The following is a 12,571-nucleotide window of genomic DNA, read 5'->3' as shown; positions in this document are numbered from 1 at the left end:
GAAAACAGAATAATGAAAATTTCGGCAAACGAAAAACGAAAGTGTTTTGAAGTCGCTATTGCAAGTAATATATATTATAATAGCGGAAAAGGACATTAAGTCTAAGGACCAACAAAGGCAACTACAACAAGTCAATATTGGCACTAAATTAAATGTGACAAAACCATATTTTGTTTCTCTCCTAAAAGAGACTCCATGGTTTCCTGTGAATGGCGATCCATGCAGTCAATAAATTCACGGAGTTAGGTTAGCAAAAAGTTTTGATCGTAATAATATGCCATTACAAGGCTAAGAGCACTCCTTCGAATAAAAGCACAAGTTGCGCTCTTCATGTCTCTCCGAAAACCAGGTGAAAAAGCCACTCGATTTTTTTCAGGAAATAATAGTCTTGATGTCGAGTTCTTTTGCCGTTTTCCACAGAAGTATAAAAATTCGATTGCACAGAGGAAAAAATTAGCGGAAATGGCTTCTACGAGGCGCAGTGGTTAATGACATGCACCAGGAGACCTAATATCAAGGGCGGATATTTCAAGCACATGATGCTATATATAGCCTTAAGTTTCAAGCACCTGGCCCATAGCACATGAAGGCAATTTAACGATAAAGTCTTTCTCGCGTTAAAACCTGAAAAGCAAATGCATATAACAGTAGATATAAAAATTCCTTAGATTTAATCGACGAGAAAAAAATTAACTGGTAAATTTTATTGGCAAATTTATTTTGTCATTGCTTTCACCAGACAATCTTTCTTCAATATATACAGATTAAGAACATGGTTTTGTTTATAAGCTTATATTTGCAGTGCGTTAATTCTCAAATCCATTGTCATACTAATCAGTGAATATTTTATTTAGGAAAGTAAAATAATTCAGGTCGGAATTCCTTTTGTTGTTCTATTTTGTCGTAGGCCTTGTGTGAGGTCTAAATCGCTGATGAATTTTGAGTCTGTTGTATGATTGCTGTATTATTTTCTGTCATTTTCTAAATTTGTCTTAGCACGAGTTCTAATAAGTTAACATACGCGTCTTTTTCGAAAGCTCAAATAACCTAGATTGGGACAAAAATGATTAAAAATAGTTTCGACGAAAGGCTGCTAACACTTTTTGATTTCAAATTGATAGAAACAGATGAAACTAAAAATGACCGTGTATATATTACAGAGAAGCAAACTAAGTAGGAAACCTCTGATCGGTTGAAAAGAACAACCAAAATTTGAACAACTGGATAAACTCAATTCTGAAAAAGCGTCCCAGCTACGAAAAGCTTTTTTGGCTGCGACCTGTAGCTGTTTACCATGCAAAGCTTTGCTTCATTTAGAATTATGATATTCCCAGAAGACATAATGAGTCTTTCATTAATAAACTGACCGCTAGTCAACTGAATCTACAACTTGACTTCACGAAAATGAAGATAGGCGTTGAGTTGGGGCAGCTCAATTTCTAAAACCAGCTAAACAGGTTTACTGGGTATGTCTTCACAAGTCGGCATACATAGAAAAGTTAGGTCGTTAGATCTACTGAAAGCGTAAACTTAGCAATGAAAACCCCAAAATTTCATAATGGCCTCGGCAGCAGGCTTGAGATGTAATTGGCCACAAAACAGAGAATTTGAAGTTTCGGTAACTTTTCAGGCACCTGAGAATCAAGAGATTTCTCCCCCAATACTCGACACCTTATCACAGTGGTGTCCCAGCTCAAGCAGCCCTCGGAAAATGCGCGAGAACCAAAAAAGACGGGTGTATCGAGGGCGTCACTTCTCACTCCATTTTCATGCATTTACATTTGAATTATTCATCATAATTTGCGAAAGGTTGCCAACACTGCTAATGTGTTGTGCATTAAAAATTTTAAAAGGAAAATAAAAATAATAGTACGAGTGCTAAAAATAAAACACAAAACAAAGTAAAGTGCTCGCGGATTACATTTTAAAAGCGTGTCCACTTGGCAGATCAATTATCCTTGAAGGCAAAGCCAAAAGCTGATCCACACCATTATTAATAGCACAGCATGCTAACAATCCCAGCGCCTGATGCGGTGAAGACAATCAGAACAGAGCATCTCGAGATAAAGCAAGAGGCGAAAAGTTTTGGTACCCATGTAGGAAAACGCAGCAGGGAAACTGGAGACGAGGCGGGAACGTATTTGACGTGTGACACGTTCAAACGGGGAACGTTTTCGGGTTTTTTTGAGAGGTCTCTGCATGTCTTTTCAGCACGTTTTCATTTTCCCTGAGGGAAATCCTAAACAGTTTGTTTCTATCACTGGCAAATTACCAGGAGAATCGTTAACTTCCGAAAATTATCGATACCGTAAATGATTCAATTTGGCTAGGTGCCAGGGGCGCTAATTTACTTTTGGTAACTCAAGGGTGGGCGTTTGTTGCAGACGGGGTGCCTATTTAGTATTAGGCAAGGGGCGCTTAGCTTACTGAAAGTGATACCTTTTTGAACCAGGTCACTAATACATCTGAATGTGGCTCAATACTTTACTGAAAAAAAACACACTTTGACTCAAAACTGTAACTCCAGACATTCTGACAGTCACAATCATAAGAAGGCAGACTTTCCAATTCATTCTTCTAATCAGTCTGTTTAATGAAAGTTGAATGTTTATGGTGGTCGATGTGCTTAGCTACAACTAGCTAGTTCTCAGGCAAGCCACTTAGACTGAAAGAAATACATGTATTTCAAATAAACATAAGAGGCTTAAAAATCCCAACTGGCGGGAGGCAGATCAGTTGGTCATTTACAAGCATGACCGAGGAGTTGAACTGGGGTCTACCGAGAAACAACTCCAGCTTTATTGTTGGAGCGGGACTTGAACCCATGACCTCCGAATGTCAAGTCCGGCACCCGAACCACTCAGCCATGCTGCTTCCTTTATTCTTTACCGATGTCTTGAATGCTACTCTCTCTACTGGGGGCGGGGGGAGCTTATTAATAGAAAGGTGTGCCTTTCAGAATGGTCTGTAGACCTCTGTACAGTCTGTAAAGCAGGAAGAGCCCAAATCACGTTTACACCCAAGAACATGTGTCCATTACTGTAATTATTAATTTCCTGGCCACTTAAAAGGATGAAAAATGTATTTTTGCACATCTCGAAAACAAGCTAGATATCTCTCACACTGGACCAGAATTAATGTTTGAAGCAAAGAATGGGATTATAAAACACAGAAAGGAACATGCAGTTTCCTAGAAAAAAAATCATTTCCAATAGAAAGAAAAATTGCATTTATTTAAGTGTCAGTACATAAGGTAAAAGGTAGGTTAAGTCTGCTTACGAGCCAGGTGGCTCATCAGGCTGAAGCTTATCCTGGTTTCAGTACCATGAAGCGACTAGGAGTATTTCTACTCCCCCTGGATGGGATGCTACTCCATTGCAGGGTTACCCCCAGTGTTAAATTCACTGGTTCCCATTTATACACGTGGGTGAAGAGAGGCACCACGAGAGTAATGTGTCTTGCCCAAGAACACAACACAATGTCCCCTGGCTGGGCTCAAAACCCAGTGAATGATAAACTTGCTTCACTATGTTTTGCATAGGCACATTTGCTATCCTCCCCTTTTTGTTGTCAACATGCAAATAAATTATTTCCTGTTTTTACTGGAAACTGCTTTGCATAACATCATATGGTACGTTACAGTAGTTACTTTTTTTAGAGTTTTTTCTTTTAACAAGTTTTAGATTTTACTCAGATTGAGACTGTTGATAGAGTATGATTGATTGATTATGTAAGCTTTGAATATAACTATTTTTGGAATTATAGCAGTTTCATTAGATGTCAGCATTGTGAACATTTTTGTTTTTCATGCAATTTGAGTGTATTTGCATCCCGATTTCAAAACCCTCGCATTCGGGCATTGCATAAATTTTTCAGGCAAGAAAGTCACCACTCCCCAAGTCCAAAAGTGCCCATACACCTATACATAGCATCCACAACACTTCTAATACCTTCGACAAGAATGATAATACAACAGATATCTGGTCCACTTTCATAACATATCCAACCCTTTATATTTAATCTTTTTTCTCAGTATCCAGTTGGACTTTTTTTATAGAAATTATGCAGTTCAGTGCTATCTCCCAGACTGTAGCGAGCTGTTCTTCCACATCTCACACTTATCAATATTTCAATAGATCTTGTTCATAACAGTTAATATGGTCAGGGTTCCAAAACAGTTTATTTAGTTAGCACTCAACATCTGATAGCTGTGCCGACTGACATGAATACTCCAAACGTTCCCCCTCCTTGAAGCATGATCTTGCCAATACTGGTAACTAATTCCCTTCCTCTGAGTCCATATCTGTAAAAAAGAAAAATATGTATGTCAACAATCCAAGAAAGTTGTGAAAAATTGTTTAGGGAGAAAATAGGTGAGGACAAATCATCATAAATGATACGCTATAGAAAGGAAGAGCTGGCACAAAGGTCCTCAGATTTTATGTGTCAGCAATAAGGGCTGACAACTCACGAGGCAGGAGGTCCTTCAGACTAAAGTGTTTGTATTGTTTGCTGAGCCACAACTTACAAGGCTCCTCCTAACTGTCAAGAGAGACAAGCCACACAGCACTTCAAAATATGCCAGGATGCTTGCTGGTTCTTCCAAAGTTGACAATTTTTTCAAACACTGGAAGGGCTACATGTACATGACTATGTAATTTTAGCATGTCATGTACATGTATACTGAAGCTGTCATGTTTTTAAAAAATTGAGGCAGATGTCTGGTTTCAGGCATGAAAATTACATTGCGGTCCACTAGAAAGAATAGCTGATTTGCACCCCTAGATTTGCATATACTTAATGCATTTGTAGCATTTGTAGCATTTGTAGCATTTGTAGCATTTGTAGCATTTGTAGCATTTGTACTAGCATACCTAGCAAGTGTTCCCATATGAGCTGAATGAAATCGGGCCGTGTGAAAGAGCTTTTTCACATTTGGGCCACATCAAAGTGGGGAAAGGGCAAAAAAGGTCAAAGTAGTGGGGGGGGGGGGGAAGCCTCCTTCAACCTTTCTGCTCTTGCCCCATTTTTTGTGCTGTCCTAATGCCAAAGAGCTCTTTTTTACAGCCAGGGAAACTCGCAGCTCACAGGGGAGCGCTTGCTATGCAGGCTAGATTTGGGCAGGATGACTAAATCCACCATGAGGCTTTACCACTCTAGGATTTAGCCCATACTCTGTTCTGCCATACTCTGCTTAGGAGGGTAAGCTACTCCCTTCGGACAATACTTAGCACCTATCTGTACCCAACATTCTCTAATGAGTTGTCATTAAGGGCCATAACTCATGCCAACCATCATTGCTGAATAAGTACACTTGCCTGTTGTTTATACAGTTCACCCACAAAGTAAGAAGTTAAACACCATTTCAACCATTTAGTCTGCACCATGCACCTTCCCTGACCTTCCTTCCTCCCAACCCTCCCTAAACCCCGGCAGTGTACGACATTTGCAGACTGCAGACTACATTTGGGCGAAAATAGCATTCTGGTTAGCCTGAATATCACTCAGGTTAGCCTGAATAGCACTCAGGTTAACCTATTTACGGTTAGCTCTCGGTAATGGAAATGGGAATACTTGTTTTCTGCATTCTGCGGTCTGCAGTCTACAAAATAATGTCATACACCGAAATCCAGGTACAGTATGTTAACTAAAAACTGTCATTAAACAAAAAGTGGCACATCCCCAGTATAAATCAGCCATCAGCCGACTAAAATTCCCAAACACTCGTTCACTTTTTCGACACGAACCAAACAATCTTTGGAAATGATCAAACGTGATATCTTACTTGAAAGCAGAATAGGTTCCAAACAACGCCGCAGAACTCATTCCAACAGCAAATCCGATCATGAAGCCCACCTTTACTCGGTCAAAACAGCTTGGCTGAGGTGCTCGTTGCATCATAACCCTCTTGTTTAATTCCTATACTCAGTGTAAACTCCAAAGATCTTCAAAAATTAGGTTTTCCAAACCAGTAAAGTGGCATGCGAAGAAGATTGTCCGTGACTTCGAAAGAAGATTGGAGCCTAGTCTCTTGTTCGCATGACTGAAACTCAAGATGCCGCTGGTTCTTTGAATCGCGGGTCTGTATTGCTCAATGTTTCGCTTTTGGCCGACGCTTCCGGGATTTTATTCGCGTGTGGAAGGTTTTTTAGTGTTCAAGCTGGTTAACCTTTCTAGTAAAATGACAACAGAGGTAGTTATCGACAAAAGGATACCCGATAAGTAAGTATACTCAGTGATATTGCGTCTGTGAACTAAGCTGGAACGATCTCTTACCATTATCAATCTTGAGTTCCTGGTTCACAGAACACGTTTTAGGACCTTTTAGGTTACTGAGGTGTATTCCACACTGAACATCTTTTCAAAAGTTCTCTTTTGGCTACAGAAGTTGGCATTCCTTATTTATAGTAAAATGGACCGAGTATATTACTTTGGTGTAAAATTGTTTTTATCCATTGTCTGATCTAAATCGAAGGAAAATGAAACTGAAAGTGACAATGAGGTTTCTCTTATGTCTCGAGTGAGCGCGACCTCAGTCATTGCTTATAATAATGAGACCAAAATTCTGAATATCGTAAACACTGTTAGCGATGTCAGTTTTGCTTTCAGTGACAAAACTACCAAGACCCGAGACCGTCTGCATACCAATCAGATGCCCTAACACTTGGTCAGGGGACACTTGTGGAGTTAGATCATGATAGAGCATTTGAACTCAGTCATGGCCTAGCCTCAAAACTCTCCAGAGACTATGTGGTAGAGAATCCCACATCTGGGAGATTTCTAATTCCACTTCTGGAGTCTCCCTCCCGTCATTTTTTGAAGAGCTTGTACCTGGCCGAGTATCAGCTCACACTACAGCTTAACAAATACCATCATTGCAAAAACTGAATCTTACATTATGCTTTCTTTCTAAATCAACACCGAGTCAGTTTATTTTTGTCACGTTTTTAATCGGTAAGGCCATCTGAAGAAACACCGCTCTCATTATTATTGTGCACATACCACTAAGTCGTGAAAATGTGAGCAATCTAACCTAGCCTGTGTTAAATTACATATAGAGGGATGTGAACAATCTTCAATATGACAAACTTGTAGCCTTGTGTCCACTTTTCATTACTTAGTCATACTACAGCTGATGAGAAATTCAAAAGTAGAAAGGCAGGCTTGGAACATTTTCAGCAGTACAAGGACTTGCTCAGCTTAGAAAAACTGTTATCTTCAAGTTTATTTTAAAAGTATCGAAGACAGATATGTGCAGAGTGCTATGTTTATGTAGCTGTACCTCTATGTATGCATTGCATGCTTATGATGTACAGTACTTAACCTGCCATGCATTCATTTTCTGAGGGCACAGGAATTGTTGGTGTTAGCTTGCAATAAAGGATATTCACTTCCATGTTCAGTAAGGAAAAGTAGGGGGAGACTCTTAAGTCAGCCTCACTGTTCATTCCCCTGGAGGCTCTTTCCTCTCTTTCCAAGCCCCTCCAAGTTTCAAAGATGGCGCTTGCCTGATCAAAATGCACCAACACCCTTAAATATACCAGCATTACTGGCTATGACAAACCTTTTGTTTCAGACAGAGAATGCCACCTCTGCCGAATCATTTGATAGTGACTTATTTCATTGTTGCTATGTTTAATACTTTAGATGGAGAGACTACAAATCTTGTGGAACTCCTATAAGAGGCGAGAGGATCATTGCCTTTAAGACACCACTGTCACAGGTAAGACAGATAACACGTTCCTCATTTAAGTAATACTCTATTAAAATAGGTGTTAAGAAAGCGCTAATTTTCATGCTGCTTGTAAAACTTATTGAATCAAAGATGTTTGTTCATTGCAGCAATATGATAATGAAAGTGACCGTGACAATGGAATAAAACCACATGAAAGGTCAGTGTACTTCTGAAGTCTGCCAGATGTAACTTGATGTAAGGACGCCAATAGTGGGAGGATATTTAAAGTAATAGATCAAACAGGAAAGACTGTGTTTAACCACATTTCCAAACACTAAGAGTGAAGTTGAAATATGATGTGTGGAGGAGACTGTATATTTGACAAACTTTGAGGTGTTTGGAAATGTCAAACACTGTTTGGTGTTAATATCTTCTCAATTGAACTAAACTAAGGCAAAAACAGAGAAATGGGACGGTAAAAATCTATGCTAATTGAAGGTCAGATATTGATACACTGTCACTGCCATGATTTCCTTTGTTTTTGAAAACTTGATGAATTATCAATAAGTTTCAGAAGTTATGAATACCATGTAACTAACTTTGTTCACCGACTTCAAACTTGAAATTCAATGGTAATTTCAAATTACTTAATAATTTGAAATTACCTACTGCCTTAAGTTGTAGGTGTTACTGATGTTCTTTGTTACTTATAATATTTGTTTTTCAGATTTACACCAATGGACCTACTGAATCATTTTAGGCAGAATAAGATAAAACTTGGAATGGTGGTAGACTTTACCAACACTTACAGATATTATGATGGCAGGGTACGTAAGATCAAAGAGAAATTTTCGTATTAGTATGGATATTTCAAGCTTCTGGTCATCAACAAATCATTGCAAAATGTTGCTTGTGGCAACACTCTTGTCAATTCTACCAATGCAGCAATTACTGTCATGATTAAATTAGCACTGTCCAATCAAAATAGATGTTCACAGCAGCAGGGTATAACAAATAGCTTTATTCCCCCTAGAAGCTCCAAGTTGACCATGGGATACTTTATCGTAAGATAAAATGTGTTGGGAAAGAAATACCAGATGAGAGAGTTGTGTCAAGGTAACCTTTTTTATATGTATTGTCTTTCAAAATAATTCATGTGTTAGCTTCTAGGTCCATGAAACTAGGTAAAATTGTGGCAAAGTACTGAGGTGTCTGTGACACATTTTTTTTTATGAAAGTATATGTAACAAGGACGGTACTGTTTTTACTGTTTCAAGGTTCAAGGTTGAGGTCTGCTCGTTTTTGGCTGAGAATCCCACCTCAGGTAAAAACACAAAATGCAATGGCAGAGCTTTAAATAAACTTTCCTTTATTCATAATAAAAGTATTTATTCCATTGTGAATCACCAGCTATAATGTTAGCAGTTTTCAAAGATTGGCACTCTGACAGAGGCTTATTTCATGGGCCTCTCTGATGGGGCAGCAACCTTGTTCAAATCTTGTTGAAAGCTCTGCAATATCAGATGTCCTTCATTGTCTTCACATTTCAAAGTTCAATGCTTTCTTTTTAGATGATGTTATTGGTGTTCATTGTACCCATGGTCTGAACAGAGCCGGTTATGTTGTTTGCAGGTAAAATGAAAGATAATGTAACTATCACATAATTTGTAAGTAACAGTTACACAGTCACTTGAATGAATTTTCTTTTCCATGCTAGGTACCTTATAGAATGTAGAGGATACACGCCTGAAAGGGCCATTGAAGGTGAGAAAAACCTCTTACCTTTTAACATGGTCATATTAGTAATAGATTTGATTTTGCACTTGCTAGATAATGGGCAATTTAAACAAGTGTAAATTGATAGTTATTAGATTTAGTTATAAAAGAGATACCGGTAATAGAGCGGTTTTCATTTAAGTGTTGAAAAGTAATTGGTTTTGCACTTACTATGTTACACGACTGGCTTAAAAAACTCACGCGAATTTTTTGTCCAATCAGAAGTGAAACCAAACCCAATCATGACCCGCCCACAGACGTTTTCCCGCGCTTCGCGTCAGCTACATGCAATTTCTTCGAGTTTTGATTGATTCGCTAGATTGATTGCCTCCTTTGTGATTGGCTAGAGTGATTTCTGTGGTTTTGGTTTTACGACACTCTATTGAAGACCACTCTATGAGAAAATAAACAAATTAAATTAAATTTTGCGTAAAATAACATCGATCTGTTTGCATGTGAGTTGCAGGATCGTAAGGACACAAGGTTTCCGAGTTGCTTGCTTGGAATAATTGCACTTGAATTCATGTGCTTGAAACAAGTCTTAAATTTCTTTTCCAGCATTCAACCAAGCTAGAGGACATGATATGGAACGTGAGAATTACTTGGAAGATCTTCAGAAGAAGACGCCGAAAACGTGAGTTGTCACTAGTTTGAAATGGGTTAGATCACTCTGTCTTGGGTGTCGCACTACGCTACGTTGACTGTCACGCAATGCTGGTTGAAAAATGGCTACATTTCTAACTTGAAAATCTTTAATAATTCCATCAAACATTTTTTTGCTTTCTCATAGCGAGGACTTGTCCTGCATTCAAAGTGGAAATAGGCGAAGAGAGCAAAATGTTCCATACGACAAACCGAGATATCTTCACACCAGCAGGGAGTTCTTCACAAGGCATGCTGCATCAGATCAGGAGAGAATGAACTGGAGACCCGCCCAGTACAACAGACATCTAAACGAGTATCATGACTTGAAACCACGTTGTCGTAGTGAAGATCGTTATCTACCGGTTGACAACCATACCCAGTTACGAAGCTACACATCAAGGAGATTCCCAAACAGAGAGCAAAGAGATCATAGCAATTATCGCAATTCTGCTGGTAATTATCATCATCCCGGTAATAATTATTATAATTATGATAATTATCGTCATTATGATGACTTAAATCATTCTCGTAATGATTACCGAAATCACGAGAACAGTTACCATAATTACAATAATTATGCAAGCTATGATTTTGACGATTTTCAACCTGGAAGAAGCCGAGAAGAATCTTACAGACGTGATCATGTGATGAGAAGCAAGCCTCCATCCACTAGCAATCGACCGAAACCGTACTCTTACCAAAGTGGCCGGCGTTAAGAGGAGTTCCAAGAGCGTAGTGTTTTTATTTTTGACACCTCGATAAAAAGGTTTGCTGTCATTTTAAATATCTTTAAGGGAATTGTTATAGTTAAAGTTGGAAGTACTGAGAAAGTATACCTTTAACACTTACAAAGAAACCTGAAAACGCCAAGGGGGGATTTCTCTAAAAAGATGTGAGAACAACATCAACATGAAATGACCAAAGTCTTGGGGGGATTTTTAGCAAAAGGTAAACTGACAGGGCGAATAGATTCAGCCACAAATTGATTTATCCAGAAACAAAGGTAGATATCTATTAGAGTTTTAAGATGTGCTGTTCTTTGGGTCCCGTTGTGGTTGTAATAAAATATTTGTTTTTAAAGCGAGCGCATGTACAAGGCACGTTGTAATCAGCGTCAAAGTGTGTTAAAAGACAACTGAAGGTGCCCTGGGAAATAAACGTTGATTGTACTGTATTTTTACTGTGATCACTTACAACATGTCTCAAGTGGTACCTCGTCCTATTTGGATTTGGAATGTAGTTTTTACTGTCGTTTTATATAGTTATCAACTCGAGGGCTCATTTGATTTAAGGTCATTCTTTCATATTTATGTTCAGATGCCAATTAGATGACAAACCGCGTGTTCCTGAGCGGACGTAGTGATATTTATTATTAGTCTTAGATTTTATCTTATCCCTAATAACCTACCTTTTTAGAGTTATTTCATTAAATCTCTGGAATAAATTCTGTACTGAGTAATTTTGATTATAACTTTCCGTTACTGTTTAGATTCAGGTTTGAAGAGCTGAAAACACAATTCGCATACCTCCCTGACATTGGCAATATCCGCAGCCCCTCTTCTCTGCCTTTCGCAGGCTTTCCGCCCAACTCTTGGTGGGCTTCCCTCTTTTTACTCCACCCCATCCAAAATGAATTTCTTTATCACCTGGATGTTTAAACTTAACTTATGTTAGCTTTATACTTTTGTTAGAGTTAAAGAATAGGAAATTCAGTGAGTGTCTTACTATACGAATACCGTGCACTTACATGAAAATTCGCGGTTTTAAGTCGTCAATGAGGTTTCTAAGCAACACGTTAATTAGACTGCTAAACCTTTCGGCTCCACTTGATTTGACAACTATAGGGAGTACATTGTCTTCCCCAGACTCTAACAGGCTTGAGGGTCAGAGATTGGACCCCACCGCTGACCGCGGACCTTGAAGGCTCTGTAGGCTAGTTTGGAGGGTTTTGTTGTTATTCTGATGACTTTAATACGCGAATAAGCATCAGTGTGTATAATTATCATAATATTACAAAAACAATGGACAGTATAAACCTTTTCCAGTCAAAAGCTGGAGGTTTATTTTTTGAACATGTGAAAAAATAAAAAGCTAAAATGTGGTGGTTGTCGTTGGATTAATTCAATTTGCGAGTTAATTGTTACCCAGCTTCAAAACGAGTCATAATAGAGAATGAACATATTTTTATAAGATTGGGTTTTACGATGACTCGTTTTGACATTGAGGCAAATCGGAAATAGCCTTTTCTTGACGCATTGAAATAACCGAAACAAAACTCACGCCAAAAAAAGTGCGAGTCGTTAAACCGGCCAATATTTTTTCCTCGGAAAGGGAAGATAAATATTTCCAGAATTCCATAACAGAAATGTAGCGTTCTGGCGGCGTACATTGAAAAGTTTTCTCGTGAAATTTCAATTAACTCGTATTTAGCTGAAATGAAATTTTGACCGCTTAAAAAAAGATCGTGCTATTTGC

General features: G+C 38.5%; 2 protein-coding genes across 2 annotated transcripts; one reads left to right on the top strand and one right to left on the bottom strand.

Annotated features, from left to right (window-relative positions):
* Positions 1-1,158: 1,158 nt before the first annotated feature.
* LOC145475884 (reactive oxygen species modulator 1-like) lies at positions 1,159-5,994 on the bottom strand. Its single transcript, XM_081455298.1, has 2 exons — positions 5,786-5,994; positions 1,159-4,303 (listed from the first exon to the last, which is right to left on the bottom strand). The coding sequence occupies exons 1-2, from the start codon at positions 5,899-5,901 to the stop codon at positions 4,195-4,197; spliced, it is 225 nt and encodes a 74-aa protein (XP_081311424.1). The 5' UTR covers positions 5,902-5,994; the 3' UTR covers positions 1,159-4,194.
* Positions 5,995-6,009: 15 nt separating this feature from the next.
* Positions 6,010-11,530, top strand: LOC145475868 (uncharacterized). Its single transcript, XM_081455297.1, has 10 exons — positions 6,010-6,222; positions 7,648-7,723; positions 7,843-7,892; positions 8,403-8,502; positions 8,709-8,791; positions 8,953-8,999; positions 9,247-9,307; positions 9,393-9,439; positions 10,010-10,085; positions 10,242-11,530. The coding sequence occupies exons 1-10, from the start codon at positions 6,095-6,097 to the stop codon at positions 10,810-10,812; spliced, it is 1,239 nt and encodes a 412-aa protein (XP_081311423.1). The 5' UTR covers positions 6,010-6,094; the 3' UTR covers positions 10,813-11,530.
* Positions 11,531-12,571: the final 1,041 nt, after the last annotated feature.

The sequence above is a fragment of the Orbicella franksi genome, chromosome 2 (genome assembly GCF_964199315.1).
Source record: "Orbicella franksi chromosome 2, jaOrbFran1.1, whole genome shotgun sequence".
NCBI classification, from domain to species: Eukaryota; Metazoa; Cnidaria; class Anthozoa; order Scleractinia; family Merulinidae; genus Orbicella; species Orbicella franksi.
This window is presented reverse-complemented; position numbering and strand designations above follow the sequence as displayed.

Bases quoted from the DNA above. Each gene is read 5' to 3' on its own strand.
- LOC145475868 (XM_081455297.1), top strand. From the start codon at position 6,095: ATGTTTCGCTTTTGGCCGACGCTTCCGGGATTTTATTCGCGTGTGGAA. The intron at 8,503-8,708 runs GTACGTAAGATC...TATTCCCCCTAG, and splicing joins ACAGATATTATGATGGCAGG to AAGCTCCAAGTTGACCATGG. The intron at 9,000-9,246 runs GTAAAAACACAA...CTTTCTTTTTAG, and splicing joins GGCTGAGAATCCCACCTCAG to ATGATGTTATTGGTGTTCAT.
- LOC145475884 (XM_081455298.1), bottom strand. From the start codon at position 5,901: ATGATGCAACGAGCACCTCAGCCAAGCTGTTTTGACCGAGTAAAGGTG. The intron at 4,304-5,785 runs GTAAGATATCAC...TCTTTTTTACAG, and splicing joins GGAACCTATTCTGCTTTCAA to ATATGGACTCAGAGGAAGGG.